This window comes from Athene noctua, chromosome Z (assembly GCF_965140245.1).
Source record: "Athene noctua chromosome Z, bAthNoc1.hap1.1, whole genome shotgun sequence".
In the NCBI taxonomy this organism is placed as follows: domain Eukaryota; kingdom Metazoa; phylum Chordata; class Aves; order Strigiformes; family Strigidae; genus Athene; species Athene noctua.
In genome coordinates this window covers 84,137,615-84,157,897 of record NC_134077.1, presented here as the reverse complement: position 1 = coordinate 84,157,897, position 20,283 = coordinate 84,137,615, and the positions used below count along the sequence as shown (strand labels likewise).

The 20,283-nt window shown below is 41.1% G+C and overlaps 1 protein-coding gene across 2 annotated transcripts; it reads right to left on the bottom strand.

The window, feature by feature from the left end:
• Positions 1-2,197: 2,197 nt before the first annotated feature.
• LOC141973763 (V-type proton ATPase subunit S1-like protein) lies at positions 2,198-19,461 on the bottom strand. 2 transcript variants are annotated; one of them, XM_074932659.1, is made up of 8 exons: positions 19,257-19,461; positions 16,651-16,889; positions 10,618-10,658; positions 9,704-9,765; positions 7,715-7,956; positions 5,070-5,120; positions 4,100-4,343; positions 2,198-2,920 (listed from the first exon to the last, which is right to left on the bottom strand). In XM_074932659.1, exons 2-8 carry the CDS (start codon positions 16,773-16,775, stop codon positions 2,618-2,620), a joined length of 1,068 nt encoding a protein of 355 aa, XP_074788760.1. In that variant the 5' UTR covers positions 16,776-16,889; positions 19,257-19,461; the 3' UTR covers positions 2,198-2,617. The 2 variants fall into 2 exon arrangements, with proteins under 2 accessions (XP_074788760.1, XP_074788761.1); XM_074932660.1 differs by lacking the exon at positions 19,257-19,461 and adding an exon at positions 17,719-17,887.
• Between the last annotated feature and the right edge of the window lie 822 nt (positions 19,462-20,283).

Genomic DNA, 20,283 nt, shown 5'->3' with positions numbered 1-20,283 from the left:
ACCAGGAATGAAAAAATCCACATTTTGTCTTTTTCAACCATGGGTGCTTGCTTTTATATGTGGCACAAGGAGACAGAAACTGTGATGATGATGATTTTTTTCCTGTGGTGTTTTTTCTACTAAGGCATCATTAACTCTTTACAAACGTATGGTTTATAATTCCAGCCCTATGACTGGACGCTGAATTTCCTAATTTCAGTTAGTGTATTTATCCTTTTTAACTCTTTCTGGCCTCTGAGTAGAAATATGACACTGAGCATACCTGGCAGAGTAGAATCGTCTGTCACTGCCAGGCAGGATGGCAACATGAAAAGTCCCAGCAGAGAGAAGATAATTACTAACTATACTCCTCTACCCAAGAGATCCCAGGTGTAACATCAGTTGTGTCATGGTTTAGAAAAAAATGAAAAAAGAAAAGGTGGTGGGCTTTTTTGTTGACAGGTTTTTAATTTTTATCCGCATTTTCTTTTTCTTGTGGTTTGCCTTGTAAATAGTGGGTATAAATTAATGTCCCTTGTTCAAGTGCATTCCTGCTGAAAGGGCCCCACCCATCTTTTAATTCTGCACCAACAATTCTGCACCGACGCGTGCTGGAGATTTGCAGTGCTGAGTCTCCAGCAGTTATGACCTCATCCTCAAAACCATGACACGGCATGGGAACATAGGGGGCTGGAAAACAGCTACAGAAGGAGGTTTAGGACATGAGGAGCAAGGGATATGATTAGAGGGAAGCTCCCTTATTCCTGATTTATCAGTCTTATAAGAACCTCTTACAGCAAGGGTGCTAATACTGCCTTTTTAAAACATGCAAGGAAATGATAGGTAAGAACTATACTGACAGCATCATCAGCTGCTAACCAGAAGGTTAAATGAGCTCTGTGGGACGAACTAGTGCACTCGTGCCTCTGAGAACATGAGGTTTAGGGAGCACTGCCATGCCCAAAGCCACCATGCACAGCTCTGCAGAGTGGGTATTTCACATCAGTGAATGACGGTAATTCTGACAGTCAGGCTACCACTGATTAGTGTCAGGTTTTTATTGCCTGACAGGCAAGCAAATCCCAGGCACAACAGCGCTGCTCTCCACTCTGAGGAACCATCACCTGTTTAGCACTGGCATCCTGAACTCCTAACACTGCATCAGCCTACATCTGTCATCGATGTGTGTAAGCAGAGGGGACCAAGCCAGCGAGTGTTTTGCCACTCCATGTAGAATACTGTGGGCTTTATTTGCACCTTCTCATTTTACCCTTCTTCACATTCCCAGATATTCATCGTTTTGCTCGCTTCCTTTATGAAACAGATTAAGCTTGGCAGTAGCTACCCAGAAGCAGCCTGGCCAAGTCCCTAGAAGCCTGTCTCTTACATCTAGTTACAGTTCAAAGATTTTTTTTTTTCCTTTGAAGTGCCTTCCTAAATCAACTATCTGCTTTGGACTCCACATCTAGTCTGTGTGTCATCTGTGATAATAAACAGGAGATCTTTGAACATCTCTCAAGGTGTTTAAAGAGCACTGCAGTATAGTTTACAAAGACCGCAAGCAAATAATTAGATCCATTATCTAAAAACTAAAAGGTGTTTGTTTAGTAAATCTGTGACCTAAAAGTGGTACAGTTAGTAAGTACATTACTGTGCTCTTCCTTGCTAGAAGTCAGGACTGAATTACAGGCTAACTTGGAGTTCCCAAACTTTGACTCTAACAGAAGAAAGGATGAGTGGGAATACAGTATCTTAACAGTCAGAAGGAGTAGTGGAAATTATATTGCAGTATCCTTTTCACTGCTGGGGAGCTTCCACCACTTTGTTTATATATAGTTTCTATAACAGCACTGGCTATCTCCACTCAGGTAAAACTCTCAAGGGAGACTGATGGGATTTGATAGAAATTAACCTAGAATTACAGGGTATAATGCTTATAATCCGTCTTTTGGCATAGAGTTGAGCCGGAAAGTTAAGGGTAAGCCTTTGACCAGATGTCTACTCTTCTCCCACTAGATCTTACAGTAATCCTCCATCTTAGACAGAGAACAGTATCAAGATGCTGCTGTACCAGAGCCCTCGCTATTTCAGCAGTGCAGTGCATAATACGCAACCTATATGGCTCCAAAACTCCAAAGGAAGAAAAGTTTATGAGGACAAAGAAGGGAGGATGCAATTTGAAAAATGAAAGGAACACATATACTGAGAAAGGAATGGATGCTATTTTGTCAGGACGCAAAGCAGGGTGGATGAAGCAAATGCAAAAGCAGGAAAAATCTTGTCTTCTGAAAGATAAGCAAAGAGATTTTTTTTTTTTCAGTTTTTTTTTATCTTTATTTAACTTCAAAGGGTCCATAACTGCTTCCCCCTCCAGGACTTGGTAAGCTGGTTGAAAAGATGCATTTTGGTTTTGCACTACAGGAATAAACTCCCATCACATGAAATCTCTTACTCACAAAGGAATTTTTCTTCCCAAGGCATCTTTGAGATGGTTATCAATAAATAACAGACAGTAACAAGCTAAACAGTCTGTTACCTAATTTTCCTTTCAGCAGTTGGTGAAAAATCTGCACAAGCTACCTATAACAGTGCCAGCAGAAGAAAACACCACTTGTTTCACTGAGACAGATGCATACTGCTAAATATAGATTTTACAGAATTGTTGGTTTCTAAGTTCATAAGACTCATTTCCACTGCTTCTCAGTGGCTCTTTCTCATCCCCCATGTCATTGTCTTTCATCTGTGCAAAATAGGCTGGAGAAGCTTTGCATTCATAGTGCCTGTCAAGAGATTTCAGGTGGATCAACATATGAAGAGCATAGGCAAGAACCAGCAGCAGAATCAGTGACATAACCAATCCCATAAGTATTGCCGGAGAGAAAAAGGATGCACAGTCCTTTGCATAGGCAAAATGTCCTTCTTGAATGTTAAAACCTTGAATCTACAAAGAGAATAAAAGGGCTCATATTAAATAAAGTAATTGCTGTCTTGGTTAAAAACAACTTCATGAATTTGCTCCTGATGCCAGAAAGAATTTTTAATCTAATATCTGCTTATTGCGCAAGCATATCTATCAGTACTAGCAGGAGTTAACACTCAGAGTCTATCCAGGTCACTCTTCTAGGAACCACCAGTTATTCTAATCCCCTTCAGTCTGCTGCCCAAAGGATTTGCGGTTGTGTTTTAAACAAAATCTTCTATGATCAGTCTTGATAGCCCAGTCATATTTAGTTGTAAGCGTGGTACCTTTCAAGTTAATGGTGCATTTCCAATATAATTTGTTGAGAATCTCCAGAGTCTTTGTTTCAAACTGCATAAACTTCAACATGACAAACAAGGAAATATTGTCAAATGACTACCCTAATACTAGAACTTTGCAGTATATGGCAGCAAATCAGCTAAACTACTTCAAGTCGCACTCAACTATGGCAAATACCAGTGAGTTTTATTTGTGGCTTCAGTTCTAACAAGAAGATTATCACATTGGCATTCAGAGAATTGACTGCTTCACTAGATTAGCATTTATCACATAGTCAGAAAAGGGGGATCAACTTTTCCCCCAATTCCCTTTTTCAGCTCTTCATCCTCTGTAATTTAGGTAACTAAAAGCAAAACATCACAGTCCAGTCATATTAGGCTTCCTTATTGTCAAATGCAGAAAAATGTGCATTTTCAGAAAATTATTAATCTCATCTTGAAATAAGGAATTAAGATGAGTCAGAGGAATTATCCAGTGGCTTTAGAGGCAGACTGGGCACAAGGTTAAAAATACTAGGCATGAAAATTTAAGGGAGATGAATCCCACACGTGGTGACTGATGCTGTTATTGATGCAGGGTTTGAGAGACCAGCTCAGAGAGGTGTAACACTGAAAGTTAAACTCACTCCTCAAGCTAAAGGGAAACCCAGGCAAGAAACTGCAGAAAATCTATACAGCCCTTCATTTTCTTTGACAGAAAGACACATTTAATTTAAGCCTTCATTTTTATTCAATTTCTATTTTAAGTTCCATGGAGATCCTGTAAACTGTATATGGAAGGTCATCCCTTCCTGGCAGTGAAGTACAAAATTTCCCACCAGTCTACCTACGGGATCCATCTTCCTTAATTCCATGACATTACCTGGAAATCAATAAAAGTGACTTCCCAAAGCTTTGAAAGATCATTTGCAGAACTGGGTATGAGGAGTGCATCATATCTCTGCAGGCTGCTCACATGTTCACAGTGGTAGGAGTAACTTGCTGGTGCATATATTCTGGTTGCATTAAACGTCGCTTGTATGGAGTGGTTGTAAAGAAGTTGCAGTCTGTGTAAACTGAACCAGTTCTGAACAGACAGCTGGTAATAGCTAGTTGTTAATAATAATCTGAAAATAGTGTATGGGAAGAAAGGTGAGTAAGAAAGCAGGTCTAACTAAAAGTTCTAACTATTAAATTCACATGTTGAATAATCTTAGAAGACACACTGGTGTTAAGAGAGTTTCATCCATTTATAGTAGTGTGAGCTCCAGCTCCCTCTGTTGAGTCGGGAAAGTTATTTGAGTTTCTTCATTGTTGCAGCTGAAGGAATTTGCTGCTCTCCCACACAGTGAGAGGAAACATGAGGGATTTTTCCCAAATGACTGAAAAAAGACTATACGCAACACTGTATTGTACATCCATCTGATATATGGAAAACTATTTATCAAGAAATTTTGTTTCCTTTGATTGCCAGGAAGCAAACATAAAGTAGGTCACGGTCTGATGCCTGAGCAGTCCACAATGTCAGTTCTCACAGCGAAATTCCCAGCCGAATTGTACTTAATTACCAAGGTTTAGCAAAAATCTAAGACATGGGAAGATTCTACTCAAGAGATGACCTGAAGAGTCAACATAGAAGAAATGCCTTAATAAAACAATGCAGACCTTGTGTGCAAAATGACAGACCCATTAAATGCAGCTGTCTGATAAACAACCATTCTATCACATTTGTTTTCTCCCAAAACAAATTACACAAGCCACTGTATAACAATGGATATTACCACGTAATATTTTCTTTATCATCTTTATCTTTTCTTTAAACCTGTAATATCTTCTTTATCATATAAACTTACCTAATAACAAGTCCCTTTAGATTGCCAATGTCACCAAACTTCAGAGAAAGCCTAGGTCAAAAAGCAAGTAACATCAGGCTAGATAAAAACTTCAGAAATCTTAAGGAAAAAAAGCAGCACATAAAGATTAAGCACAGTTATACATGGAGCCTTTTGCACAGTATACCTTTGAAGTCAGTAGAAAAAAAAACTGAAAGGATTAAAACTTCCCCCAGTGAAATCTGGTAGTTCAGCCATTAATTTGAATGAGGCCTAGACCATCTAGAAAGATCAGAACTGTATGCTCAACTTTCAACATACTCCAATCCCGCTGCTTCCAACACCGGTTGACAATTATGTTAATTTGATCTGCGTCCTCCTTCTCAAGCCGTATCTTAGTCATGAACCACTTCTGTATGTCATTAGAAAGTGTAAACCACCACATTACTCTCATCTTTTTAGATACTAGAGCATAAGAAATGCAGATGACATTTGAGTTCAAATTCCACACATGTGCATCATTAAAGCAATATAACTACACTGACTGAGGTAGCTCCACAAAGCTCATCTGTGGTGAGCTTGGGCACATGAAGTTTACTAAACTGAATGGCCCTAGCAAGTTAATTGTAAACTAATGTGTACTCTACCATCCTTCTACCACCTCTGGAATTCATGCATTGTAGCACTGCCTAATTGCGTGGCATACATTTTTCTGGCTTAAGAGTATTTTGCCTCTTAAAACCCCCATAATATATTCTCAGTGTTGACATAACATTTTCAGACTGTTAGCGACAAAGCATAGTGCAGCATCTGAAAGACTTCCAAATCTAAAGTCAAAGAAAATTTAAAACCCCCACTACTAACCCTCTGATTTTATGCAAGATCTAGACTTCTTCTTGTACCTTGACACTGGTCCAATAAGCCAGAACACTGTATCTAGTTATTCCTTGATTTACTACAAAGGGAAGTCATGGACAGTTGAGGATTAGACACAGAAAAATATGGTGTTCAACTCAGTGGCCTGATCCAGAAGGTGGTGCATAAAAACCCCCCACTTTATTATATTCATCTAGTAAATCCATATGTGTTTGGGGTCAAATATTTTTCCCTGGCTCCAGCTACTTTGCATTGATTAGACAGTATAAACCAGCTTTAAACCTGGCCTAAAGCCACAACGGAGTATTGTCTTAACCAAGAAGGCTGGAGAAGAGAGAAGTTTTCTGTGGTGAGAAAAATGTGGCAATGCATCATGCGAGCAGTCAGCCATCAACTGGCACAATTCAGGTCAGTCCTTAAACATGAGACTACAGAGTAACATTCAAACCAGTTTTTCCCTTTCTTCTCTGCTACAGCCAGATGCAGGTTGACTGAAAATCTTACTCAAGACTTGTATTTGGCAATTAAACTGAGTCTAATCCTGACTCATGAGCCCAGATTACCCATTTTCCTATTATAAAATAATGCTATTCCATTCTCTACCTGTCTGTCAAAACATGGTGCTGAATTAGTTCAAATGCTGATGATGTAAAATCCAGACTGTCTTACTGAATATTATGATGCCATGGGGAGAAAACCTGGCTTCTTTTTCCATTATGCTTTTAGCTTTCTTATAACCTCACTAATACTTCTGTGCACCTTGGATTATCCTTCACATACATATAATCAGAAAGAGGTTATACCTCCTTTCTGTGGAAATGCCTTGAGGTGTACATGTGGAACTGCTGGGTTTGGTCATGTTATTTTTATTGTTGTGTGTCATTACAGATTTAAACACCATTTATGGAGCAGACTCAGTGCTCACCTTCAGCACATGGCCAGTTAGGTATCCATCTCCTAATTTTTAGACTCTTGCCTACCAGACTGGAATCAATGACCTGGTATTAGAAAAGAATCCAGCCAGCACACTACATGGAGGGAGAAAAGTGGGCAAGTACATGACAAAGGAAATAAAAAAAATATATATGCTTCTCTAGTACAGTCACACGATTGGAGGATTTTAGATCTTGTTAGGTTACTATATAGCTCTCACTCAGGTTTAGCAGGAGCAAAGCTGCTAAATGCTGCTCATGCAGAAGAAATTCATGACAGACTGGGATATACAGTTCAAGTTTTCAGAGACCTTTCATCAAACCTGTAGTGCATTCACTCTTTGGTTCTAGCAACTCACAGGTGACATCCTGGGACTTGGGGCTACCTAACTCTGTTCCTAAATGCACATCTGCATCTTGTACCAATGGTTTACGTTATTGCTGGCACACATCCTATGAAGGAATAAGTAGTCATGCACAGCCAGCCCCTAAGCCCCCATGTTCAGCCTAGGATACACTACTCAATCTCCGAAGCAGCCATGTAAGACAGATGGAGACTAAAGAGATCAACAGCTTCAGCCTCGTAGGCACTAAAGAGCAAAACTGGCTGGTCACAAGGATTGACTACTCCACTGCAAGGGACTAAAACAGCTATGTACATCCATGTGCCCCATGAAAGACTGGTCTGAAAGTATATAACCCATGCTGCCCTGCTGCCTGCAATGTCAGGACGTTATAGGAAGGAGTTGGCCCCTGGGGCTCTACACCACATAATACAAGATCTGTTTCCTTCAGTATGTATTTACTAGACTTGGTATTTGCTACTGGTTCCATCAGCAGAGTAGAAAGCCACCTTACATTGCATTGTCTTCACTGCAGTTTGAATCTCCAATATCCACTGTTGCATGGACACCAAATGTCTTCTCCGTCAAATCCAGCTGCGTGTGGTTTTCAAACTTAATCATGATCCTCTTGGCCCAGAAGAGAATGCAGGGGCTGCCATTAACCGTGACATTGAGAGGGCTGTAGTGGCTGTGGGTGAACGGCCTCCAGGATGCTTTTTTCCACTGTCCTTTCCGGCTCAAATTGTAGCTGACAACCTGATTGACCACATAAAAGATTAGCATCAGAAGTTGTGTATATCAGGAGTTACTCTCAATCCTACTGGAATACAGGAGGCCAGAACTCGGTGACCATCTGTGGAGCCAGTTCTCAGCCGCAGCAGTACTGAACTGAGGAAGCAGAGAAATCCCTGGCTAACCTTTTCCCACCATGGGAATGGGTCCATACAGACCTCTAGCTCCAGCAAAACTGGCCAGAGAGACAGTATGAGTTATATTTATCCTACTAGAGTAGTATCACTGGGGCAAACCATATTTCTGGCAAGGTCCCGGCTCACCCCAGCACGCTGTAGAGCTGCCCAATATAAAAAGTTGAAGCAAATATAGATGCTCACAAAGTGCTCACTCTTCTGCCCAGCAGAAGACTCTCTAGGACGCCTGTGAGAATTAATTCAACACAGTAAAGTGGACTCAGTTTTGGCCAAGGACACAGCCTACCATGCTAAAAGCACACTATGCAGCTGTCCAAATGAAAAAAGATGTCCAAGTCTACATCTACCTGCAGATAGTTTGGTTCCTGATGGCTTTAAAATCAGCAAAATGCCTGCTGCCGAACAGGACGGCTCAGTGTGGGTCCCTGCCTTTGCAAAATCAGTCATTCACAAGATGAAACCTGGAGACTGCAGCTTCCATGTCATCTGTAGACATTAGATAAATGCTGTCCCTTCTAAGACAAATTTCATAGCAAAAGGAGGACAATTTGGCTGCCAGGCAATATAATTTGAGACAGTGAGTTAGGGCTCAGAAAGGACTTAAAAATCTGTCATTTCCATATTTAAAACTAAAATTTCCAGGGAACATGTCTTTTCCATCTACACATATGTCCTCTCAGAATATAACATATACAACGTCTGCATGGCTATTTTGCATGTCATATGATTAAGCAAGTTCAAATCATGTACAAACAGAAGAGTTGTTCTGAGTCCCAGTCATAAACAGCATCTACCAGGCTCCAGAAGGGATGTGGTTAAGCCCCAAAGCTTTGTCTTGGCTTAAAGAGAGATTTTTTTTTTTTTCCTGTTCAGATTAGCAAACCATATCTCCCAGCTCAGACCCTGAAAGACCCCTACTGATACTTGACCTTACATATGGCACAAAACTGCTTTAGGATTAAAATTAGTAAATACTCACAGGAACAAGCTGAAAGCAAGGTCAGAAAACAGCCAGCAGAAAACACTGACTATGACTGTCATTTGTATAAATGGTAAGGCTGACTTCTCAGAAGCAGAGATGAGAGAGATTTAATTAACAGATTATTTACATGAGATTGCATCACTTGCCGGGTTTTTGGTAAGGAAGCCTTTTATGCTCAGTTTTTCACAAGACCTACAGGCTGGACTCTGGAAAAACTCCCACTGAATTTAAATAATTGGCAGTTTTTCTTCAACTATTCTTTTAGTACCAAGTGATATAAGCAAAATACTGGCTGCAGCAGTCAAATGGCATGGTTCAGAATATGGATGATAGGATCTTGATTTTCCAGTAAGACCTTGCACCAAAACCCACTGCCAGTCAGCACCAGTGGTGTCAACTGAAGTCTAACCTAATTTCTCAGAAAAGCAGAAGATAATCTTGTACTGCAGGTGGTGAATCAGCACCCACATCACAATGATTTAGAGAGTTGGCTGTTTCTTGTAAACAATGTGTTACTTAATTCTATAATGCAAATGAAAATATCTAAATGTGCTATGAAAAAACTTTACAGATCTAGTCCTTCAAACATTACCTGTGTAATTGCTACTTGATTTACACTAGATTTTGGCTTCACACTGCCGTCATAACGTCGACCTGCAGAAGAAAGTGTATTATTAGCCTACAAAAAAAACGTGCAATTACTTATAAAAGCATAACCTTGAATATTCTTATGAAAACAATAATTACGCCTGCACAAAATGTGTACTTCAGAATACCTGATTTTCTTTTGGAAAATATTTGGCTTGGTGTTAATATTGCCTTTGATACATGTATTTTCTAGCTTACTTCACCTTACTCGTACAAAAAGGTTCCTCTTTTTTTCATTGAACTTCTTGCCACCCTTACTGGGAAGAACTCCAGTGCCCAAAAAAGAGAGCATTCAGTCATGTATTTATTCATCCTAAATACACTTAACAAAAGCTTCTTCTTTCTTCACAGAGCAAACTCTATTGTCAAAGGGTGTGTTGAATTGCATGGCAAAAGCGTGTTAACTATGGATGGGAATTTCTTTCCTTGTACTGGCCAGAGACGGGAAGCTGTGACAAATAACCTGACAGCCCAACCGTTTTCCAGGAGAATGAAGTCTCACAGATGACAGGTCATTTCATGGACACTCTCACAGCTCCATCTTCAAACATTTAACTCTTTTTATTCAGGTGTTTGGTGTTGTTTGGTTTTTTTTTTAAAAAAAAAAAAAAAAAAAAAAAAGAGTTAATCTTTCTTTAATACTTCTTTCTTCCACATTCTCACCGCATCTCAGAGTCAGTCCGTAAATTATTATTTTTACCAGGTAAATCCTTTAAAGAGTATTTGTTAAAGAGGGATATACTTTAACAAAACATTTGACAGTCACCGATGGCAATAGAAGCAGCATCTGGGAATGAAGATCTTTTGCAGCCACACTAACAGCCAGTATCCAGGCATTCAGCCCACTGAAAGCCTTACCATTTCTTTGCAGAGAATCTTGATCTGAAAATGCACGTGAACTAGAAGAGAGGAGAAAAACGTTTACTGTACAGCATCTGAATTTAAAGTCTGCATCAAGTATACTGGGGAGAGCTCCTATTCCTGCTTAATTCAACAAAACCTTCCAAATATAGCTCAGACTCTTGGCTGGTTAATGTCCCGGGGACAGGGCAAATTAATCCCAAAGCCAGTGTACCCAGGATAAAAATGTTTCATTTTCAGAGATTCCTCGGGTGGATCACCCCCACCAGGCATTCCCATATCCTTACCATATTGTCTAAGGGCTTCTTTAACCCTCTTGTCCCTTTCCATGAGACATGAGGTTTGGTTAGAGACTGAACCAGTTCCAGCCCACAAGCTGGGGAACTAAAGGATAGCACTGCACCATCCTCAGCCCCCATTGAGTTTCAGAAGCAACACGTTGAATTCCTCCAGAAGAGAGCAAATGCACGAGGCTAGTATGCCTTGAGCCCAGATTTACAGCCATCTAAAGATAGCTGAATGGTTCCAACTGTTCCTAAATCACACGGAAGCCAGCTGCAAGGTAGGGCACAAGTGAAGCACATTTCAAGGGACAACTATCAGGCTTGTGAAATTTTTAGCCTTTGATTTCCTTCTTTGGTGTGATTTAAGGATAAGTCTTCAGCTGGTAAGTATGATCTGCCTTCCTGAACTACAGAATCGAGCCCAGCAGATTCACATGTATCACCAAAAGTCCTATAAAACCAAAGTCCAAGAAACCAGGCTCTCCCTTAGGCCCAGACTCCACTCCTTGAGTCACAGGAACACCTTCCTGCCCTCTACATGGATTGCAGCCCCCTACGTGGATTGATCTACTGATCCAATGACATGTGTCCACTTCTCAAGCCTGCTGTCAGCACTCCTCAGCCCGTGGACACACCGACAGTCCCACACTCACAGCCAAGTGTCATCCCAGAGACTCTGTACACCCTGCCCAGCTTCTGCCCACACAGTGCTTCCAGGTCGTAAGCAATGGTGGGACAGACCTGCCTCATAGCCACCTCACATGGAAATACACTTCCATCTTGTCTTGTCTTGTTTCTTACCACCTTTCCAATCCACCACAAAATCAAAACACTTGAAAAGATACACACAAAGACCAGCATATAAGGACTACAAGTAAAAGCAGTTTTCAATGTTTATGTATAAATTGTACCATAAGGTATTTGAATTATAGAGTCGAAGCTCTGGCCTCACTGGGGAGCCCTTGAACATCTGGGCAAACCCTCTCCCCGATGGACTCCCTGGGTAGGAGGATCTGTGCTACCCAACAGGATGTACTGCAGGAGCGATCCCAACATAATTCTCATTGTAGCATCCTTAATGGCACACAAATAAGAGTTCAAACAATATAACACCACCAAAGAAGAAACATGGGATGGCTTAGAGCCTGCCCTGCTTGCTGCCATGCCCTTGTAGCTCTGGCAGTCAGAGAGTTTGATCACACTGAACCTGGTTTGCCTGAAACCCTTGGTAATGTTACCAGCTTCAGCAAAGCACAGATTTCACACACAATGTCTTGCTTGCTCTGGAGGTTCAGGAGGGCAGGAGCCTCTTCTGATCAGCGTCTCTCCAGTGAGAATGTCCTTTTGCAGGCATACTCTCTGCTGTCACAAACAGGTCTCTCGTGTCCCCTTGCAAACCCCTCCAACCCAGAAGGCAAAACAGATAAAAGTGAAGCGGAGTCTGTATTCCAGCTTGTCATTTTGCTGACAAACACCAGGTCTGATGAGCAGCTTTGCTCCAGACCATCAGGCAGGCTGCTCGGTCTCTTCAGCAGCCAGGGCAATAAAGCAGAAGATGGTCTCCAGAGAAAAGGTAACACAGCACAAAAAGACAGCCAAGCTCTGCAGCACTGCAGCAGCGACTGCGATCTGAGCTGAAAGAACCTTAAAAAGATCGTATGTGCAAAAATTTAATTGTAGACAACACTGTTTAAAACCAGTCTGGCAGCTTTATTTACGTATAGTGAGACCAACTTTCTCCTCAGTCGTAGCTGTTAAATCCCAGTGACTTCAAGAAGGCTGTGCACTTTCAGAGCGGGTCCCACCTTCTCCCGCTTTGGTGCCAGGGTTAGTGCTGGGCTGAGGTCTCCAAGCAGCTCAGAGGTCTTGTGCCAAGAGTGGCCAGCCTTCAGAAATGGTGGAAATAGTCCTTATTTTGACAGACAGGTAGCAAAAGACATGACCAAAATGGACCAAACCTTGTTTTATTACTCAGGCAAAACTCTCTCTTAGGTTATTTAACGATCAGGAACATGGGTTTTCTGACTTGATGCAGCCTTATTTTTCTTTTCTAGTCTTCCTTCATGACAGAATGTGCCTTGAGGCTGGAAAGGGCAATTCTGGGGCATCTTTTCATTATAATAGCTACAAAAATGAGGCACACCAAAAGGAAATTAATGTCAATTATTTAGTTGTACAAACTTTAGTTATATTTAGTTGTACCTTTATATATTTAGTCACGCTTAGTTGCAATTTTAGCTCCTCCCTAAATACATAATTAAAAGCTCATAGTCCATTACTCCAGTTTGGAAATCACCATGCTGTAGTGTGCAGACTAAAACATTGGGATGAGAAGAGACTGGTGTAAAATTGTGTGGCTCATTTCATTCCTCACTGCACTTGAAAGGTTTTTATGCTGTTCTGGGAAGAGGAAAGGTTATTTTTGTTTTTCACAATTGTTAACTAAAAAAAAAAAAAAAAAAAATCATTATTTAGCTTTCCATCTGGGCTAAGACTAATACCATGGTCATGCCAATTATATCACCTTGAGGAATGCTAATTGATAGGCAACATCAAGACTTGAGGAGAGCATACAACAAATGTATGAGGCATAACTCATGGCAAACGCCCCCATGGGCTTATAACCTGAGCAGAACAGTTATAACCAGCCTCCACAGAGCCTGCGGGTGCAGGTTGGGAGCTCACGACAATGCAGTTAGGACTCCTCTGATTCCCATATAAAATGACAGCAACGCGCAGCCATGCTGCTCCAGACGAAATGTCAAGTTTCTGCTCTCAGCATGAAGATACTCAAATATAGATGAGTGTGCACCACTAATGAAATATGCACAATGTCATGAGGAATGAAGTGGAGAGAGCAACCCGGCAGCCACCGGTAAGTACCACAGCATGACAAATATGATCAGCCGGATGGCTTGGGAGGCAGGTGGAGGCGGAGGCAAGGATGTGGAGCAACTTCCCCCAGGTACTCCTGCTTGTTACTCTGCTTATTAGCAACGCTGGCTGCCCTCTTTGCTCTTGCAGAGCGCGTGCAGCCCCGTTACAGAAAGGAGAGGGAACTCCGTCATGGCAAGGCTTGGAGCCTCTGCTTTGTCTTACTGAAGCCAGATCGCTATGGCACAGTCTATCAGTGGCATAAGGGGAGGATCGCCTCCCAGTTTCTGAGCAGTCACAAGTTAATGTGGACGTTATCGGGTCTGTCAGCTGCCTGTGACACTCACAACCCTGAGGTGCCCCAGAAGTGTGTGATCTGTGACAGGAACAGGTGGCCTTCAACAGTGGTCCTGCTGCCAAATCAGGCAAGCTGGAGAATTCACAGGTGATGTCTGGCAGTGAAGCCTTTTTGTCCTCAGCTGAAGTATGTTTCATAGAACAAAAACATTGAAAGAAAAAATGGGAAAATAGCAATCAATTAAAAATATGTATTCTTTTCTGTGTATAAAAAAGTGAAGTACATGTTTAAGTGACAGGAAACTAGCTAGCCCTAGAGCCTTCTCCACTGCCTGCAAAACTATCAGCAAACAGTGGTTAGACCTGCGAATCGATGACAGCAAATCATTTTTAGCACACTGAATTAGAGACTAGACTATTAAATTTGTAATTTTTTTCAGCCACTCTACCCTAAAACTTGAAATTCAGTTGCACACATGGTATATGATTTGATGACTGATATTCTTCCTTACCAACTCATAAGTAACTAGCCCGGATACACCCATATATTATATGTTTACCATACCAAGTATATCAGAAATCCACATGAAATTGGATTAGCCCTAATACAAAGCACTGGGATGACTAATCACTATGTAAAACCCAATTAAATAAGATTATAAGTATAAAGAAGAGTAAATTCCCTCTTATCAGATGACATTATCCACCTACATAAGATAACCAAGTCTGGCTTGTTTGTCTGAAAAAGTTCATACAGACTCCAGCCCTTGAAGACTTTCACGTGAGTAGTCTTTCATCCACCCAAACAAGCCATATGAGTAAGCCTGGCACTCAGCAGTCGTTGAGTGTGAAGGCCACAGACAGTTTTCATGCCACCAGGTTAAGGGAAGCCATATTCACACTGCCTTTTACTCTTCACATAGCCGCTCTGATAAACTGCATCAGATGACAAAATACACACTACTCCAGTATTTCAATTACTGCAGAATGATCACTCGAATAACAATATTGTCCAGATGCAGACTGCCTCACTGGCTGCTGAACTAGTTTCAATTAATTTATGAAGCATTTAATTGGAAAATAACATGTGAACTTTCAAACGCACTAAAACCAAATTTATGATGAAAGGTGATCAATGCTTGCTGAGGTCCAGGTAGCAATGAACTGGTTGTCGTCGCAGGGACACTGGTCACAAGTAATTTCAATGAAGTTATTAAAATTATAAATGTGTAAACCTGGGAGCTCAGATTCAGGGCAAAAGCTAGTTCCTTCTAAGAAACATCATAACATCAAATGTTATTAAGTTTTAAATATATGTATTTAAGTTCTACCATTAAGAAATGTCTACAAAGCCCATGACTCCTATAGTTTTTAAATTTTAAGTATTACGTGTCATATTTTACTAGCCTCATGTGTTTTTTGCCACGGTAACAGATTTACATAATTATTTTACAATGTACTGAGTACTGGGGTTCAATCTGCACTTGAATGGATGTCCAATAAGAACTGGATCAGAATGCCAACATACTCAAGCTTTCATTTTTAATATAAAAGAAGAAATTGAGCTCATAGAACTTCTAGCAGATTAACACTGTGCAGGCATGATCCCACCTCCATGGAATGCAAGGGCAAAATCCCCATTCAATTCACTGATATCAAGATCGCAACATAATTTCTTAATATTTATTGTAATAAAGTTAATGTAATGCTGCTTGTTCTCTCTCAGATTTTGATCTGATTGCAGAAGAGTGCAATTATACTAAGAAGACACTAACACACCTGAAAACTAGCAGAGAAGAACAGCAAGCTATTTAAATGAAAACATATTGTAGTATTTATTAGTAACTGACTACCAGATCTCTTAACACAAGCTTAAGCAAATCACCACATATTCTTCTTGTCTTAAACGCACAGATTTTACTGCCAGCTGTGACCTTCATCAGAATATTTGATCTATTAGTGACTTTGGAGCATGATTCAACTAATACAGTTTAGGCTGTTTTCACATTTGTAATGCTTGGCTCTAGAAAGTCCTCTCTTTTGACTCCTTGATTTGGGCTTCCTGTTTATGTTTCATCAGAGAATGAAATAGCACTAAAAAAATGATAAATCCAAATATATAGTAATTTCATAAGTTTAGTACTTCTCTGCAATATTGAACTCATGCTTCAAATATTTGTTCTATGTAAGTAGAATGTTTTAGCACCTATGTTTCTTGGAGTAGTTTTCACACCCTTACTGTTATTCTATTTATAACTCTTTTTACACAGACTAGGGAAAGTCAGAGTAAGAGTCATTAAAATGTGATGCAAGCCATATGCCCAGAAAACTATTTTAAAATAATTTCTAGTATGTTTTCTAAAATCGTTTTAAAGTTACATTTTTAACGCACCATACGCTTCAAAGTAATTCATTTCTGTATTAGCTCCAGGTGGTTTCAAACCTGAAAAGAAAATTAAAACTGTGTCCTAACATTCTAAACTGAATCCGCTACCACACAACACAAATGACCAAATTACAACATTTACAACATGCACTCAATTCCAACAATTTGTCCATACACTCAATTACCAACCTGCCATCCGCCGCTGCAATCACTTGCTCCACAGGCACCGCGAATCCCACACACAACAAAAGCAGTAGGAACCTAACGGCAGCGTTTCTCCCCATTGAGAAGAGAGCCAGTCCCTCCACACACATCTGCTCCTCTGGTCCAGCGGGCAGCCGGGCACCAGCGCTCTGCCTGGCAGCGTGAGAGGCAGCAGATCCAGCCAATCGCGGGCAGGATTCACCACTCCATCACTGCATCTGTACCTACGGGAGAAATTCTTCGTGTGCTCAGATTTATTCTGTCAGCAGACACCTGCCGCTGGCACATTCCAGCTTCCCTGTGAATTAAGGATTACACGTTCTGGGGAAATTATGCCAGGATGTGAGCTATGTGCTAAGGAAAAAAAGAAATAAAATCAGATGGTCTCTCCAGGCTCTAAAATCACACTGAAGAGCTCATCTGTACTCAACCCTAGCCTTAAAGAAAGGTAGAGGTGCTGTTTCCAAACAGCTCTGGAATTTCTTTTTCTGTATGATAATCAGAGAAAGAATAACATGTATTAAGTCTCACAATACCTTCCGAGTAATAGTATTATCCCCCTTTTACAGATGTGAAAGCAAACACAGCAGGCTTAGAAATCAAGTATTTGGAAGTGGTTTCCTTTCTTCAGCACTAATTCAGTTTGTGAGTGTCCAGCTTTCTGCCTCTGTTGTTTGTATACTCATGGATAACTCTAACCAGACCATGGTTATTACATACCCACAGAATTACAGTGCCTCTCTTTCTGGACTGTCAGGCCGAAACAACAAGGTGCATACATGCTGTGGATACAGCAGGTTGGTTCTGGGATGGGTCATCCTCAAAAGATACGTGAGTCGCAGGCACTGGCACCTCTTCTGCAGACCCTCTGCCCTCATCAGCCTTCTCAGAATACCCATCAGCTGTGCTCATGATGCCAAAGAAGAGGACAAGGCACATGAGCTGACTCCTCAAACCTCTGACCCACGTGCACTCTCTGCACATTGCTCGCTAACTGAGCTTTGCACTAAAGTGTCTGCAGGGCACCAGGAAAGCTGAAATCAGGATACTCACTGGTGGACCAGGTTAACGACAGGGCTCTGCAGCGTGCTCATGTGCAGTCTGGCCACCCTTGTGAACACAGACGGGGATCTGTGACCAGCCCGGAGGGAACTCTGGGGCACAAGCAGAAATGTGTTCCTGGTATCCACATTCAGCGTGGGCAGCTCACTCTTGAAAGGAAGCTTGGACCAGCACTTGGCTGACATTTAGACACAGTGCATCCCTCTACACTTAAATATCAGACAGGACGTAGGCACAATCTGCTGCTATACACCTATCTATGTACAGAAATAGCCCCCACACACCCACTGCTTTCTTGCTCGGCAGCTGACATCAGCTACCTGCTAATGTGATCACAGAGTAAGCCCTTCTTTCCTGATTAAGAGCTCCAGTCTATTGCATTCCAGATATAAGACAAAGATAGAGGCTTTAGCATCATAACTATTAAAAAGGATTTACCATCTTAACTCAATTTCCTTCAGTGATGCAGAGAGTATTTACTAATCTTAAAAATGTCTCAACGGCTTGTCCTCAGTATTACTGCTTCTATCCAATTTAAGAAGGAATCCAGATACTTATGTGAGAATCCCAGCTTGCAAGATGAGATAAGAGAATGTAGTGATAAACAAGTACCAGCTGAAAATAATCTCTAAGTTTTCTGTGAAGCACCAGAAATGTATGAGGCTAAACTTAGAATTATTACACCAGTACAGAGACATGGCTCAGCTGAAAATTTTAAGCAGCCCTAGGAAGAGGCAGAAGTGTCACACACTCTTCAAAAACTGTGAGGACACTAATGTCACTGGCCAGTTAAATGTTTCAGTACTCCTGACTCACAGTCTCTCCAAAATAAGGGGGGGGGGGGGGGGGGGGGGAAGGAACAAAGAAGCTTTCTGATGGTGCCCTGAGATTTCATTCACATGCTGCTATTTTCTATGCTCTATTTTCTTCATCAGCATGGGAACAAAAGCTAAGAAATAAAAACACTGAAATACAAACCAGTATGGCACAAATTAACAAATAACTTGTCCTTTGAGGGCAGAGAAAGAAATATAAACAACATGTGGCAGGCCACAGCTGAAGTCAGTACAGGCTGAACACAAGATAATGTCCTGCCGTCCATTCTGTGACAACAGAATGTATCTTTAATTGTACTTCCAGCCTGTGTGTTTCCGCGGTGCTACCAATTTCTAAAGCGAACCTGCCTTCTCAGACCGCTGTTTCACACAAAGAGGGGAAAATTACAGTCAATTTGCTCAGGAACAAAGGTTTTTGCAGACCCAAGAAAACACGTAATGCCAAACTGTCAACATAGGTTAAACCAGTATAAATCAGTGAAAATACACTGACTTTCTCACTGTACACTAATGATACGGGGTTTGGTAGCAATTCACTAATCAGCTATCATTATCTGAAATAATGGCACACACAAAGAGCATGAAGCAAAGTCTTCCCTTACATCTTGACACTTAATAAAAACAACATTAAACATGTGATACAGTTCTTAAAAATTTTGCTTTTTCATGAGGTTCAAGCATAAACAGACTCACCTGGTATCTAAAAAGAAATTAGATCCACTGAAAGCAAAGAAGTCATCCTAAGCATTATTTCATTCTGGTGAAGAATGATGACAAAACCAACATCTCTGCATTACTGAGTTTAAAAAGAAAACTTGAATGCAGCCTTGCATGCAGTAGCCCTGACAAGGGAATGATTAGATGAGCTCTTGTGATTCTGTCGATGAATCACTGTTGTACATTCGCCTGTTTTACGTTGAAGTCAACCAAACAACGCTTGCTTGGCCACATGATTCAGCTACATACTTACACAGCGGACAAAGGGTGAACAGAGGATCATGGACAAAACCCACACACTGTTTTATGTAACACACGAGGTCACATTCAACTCCACACAGGCATATGATGAACCTCCTACAGGACAAAGTCAGTGGGAAGACAACAGCCTTCTTTGCATCCTGTAAGATGGACTATGGTGGGCTAAAAGGGGCCAATATTCCAAGTAAGAGGATTAAACTGCTGTTTATCATCTCTTTTTTTGCCCTCTGAACTCGTCTTCTGATGATAAAGCAGCTCCCATTTAGTTGTTTTTTACTTAGTATCATAGCAGTCCAGACATGTCTACCACCAGGGAGGAGGCACAGCAGGAGATCATACTGTACTTTAAACACTGTTCTTTTTTTGGATCTACCGCACAGAAAAGGTAGTTAAGCAAGCAGCTGGCATTATATTCAGTGTAAGGTTTCACAGTTTTGTGAGGTTTGTGAAGCAAACAATCATAGACTGATAGGTTAGCCAGTCAGTATTGCTGGCACCCCACATCCCCAGATGTGTCACCAGAGCCCAGCAAACCTCCTGTCAAACAGAATGATTACAGAAACGCTAATGGAGACCCTGAGGTGACAGCTGTTCTGCCTGATGCTGCTGTGATGATTATACACACACTGAGTCTGCATGCAATGAATGAGACTGCAGACCTAATTTTAAACACGGATAACTTATCTCTTTGGCTAGCATCTCCTTAGGCAGACAACGGCACAATCATTTTCAACACAGTTTA

Coding starts and splice junctions, on each gene's coding strand:
- LOC141973763 (XM_074932659.1), bottom strand. CDS start 16,775: ATGTGTGTGGAGGGACTGGCTCTCTTCTCAATGGGGAGAAACGCTGCC. Junction 10,659..16,650: donor ATTGCAGCGGCGGATGGCAG/GTTGGTAATTGA, acceptor CCTCTCTTCTAG/TTCACGTGCATTTTCAGATC. Junction 5,121..7,714: donor TGCAGTGAAGACAATGCAAT/GTAAGGTGGCTT, acceptor TTTTTGACCTAG/GCTTTCTCTGAAGTTTGGTG.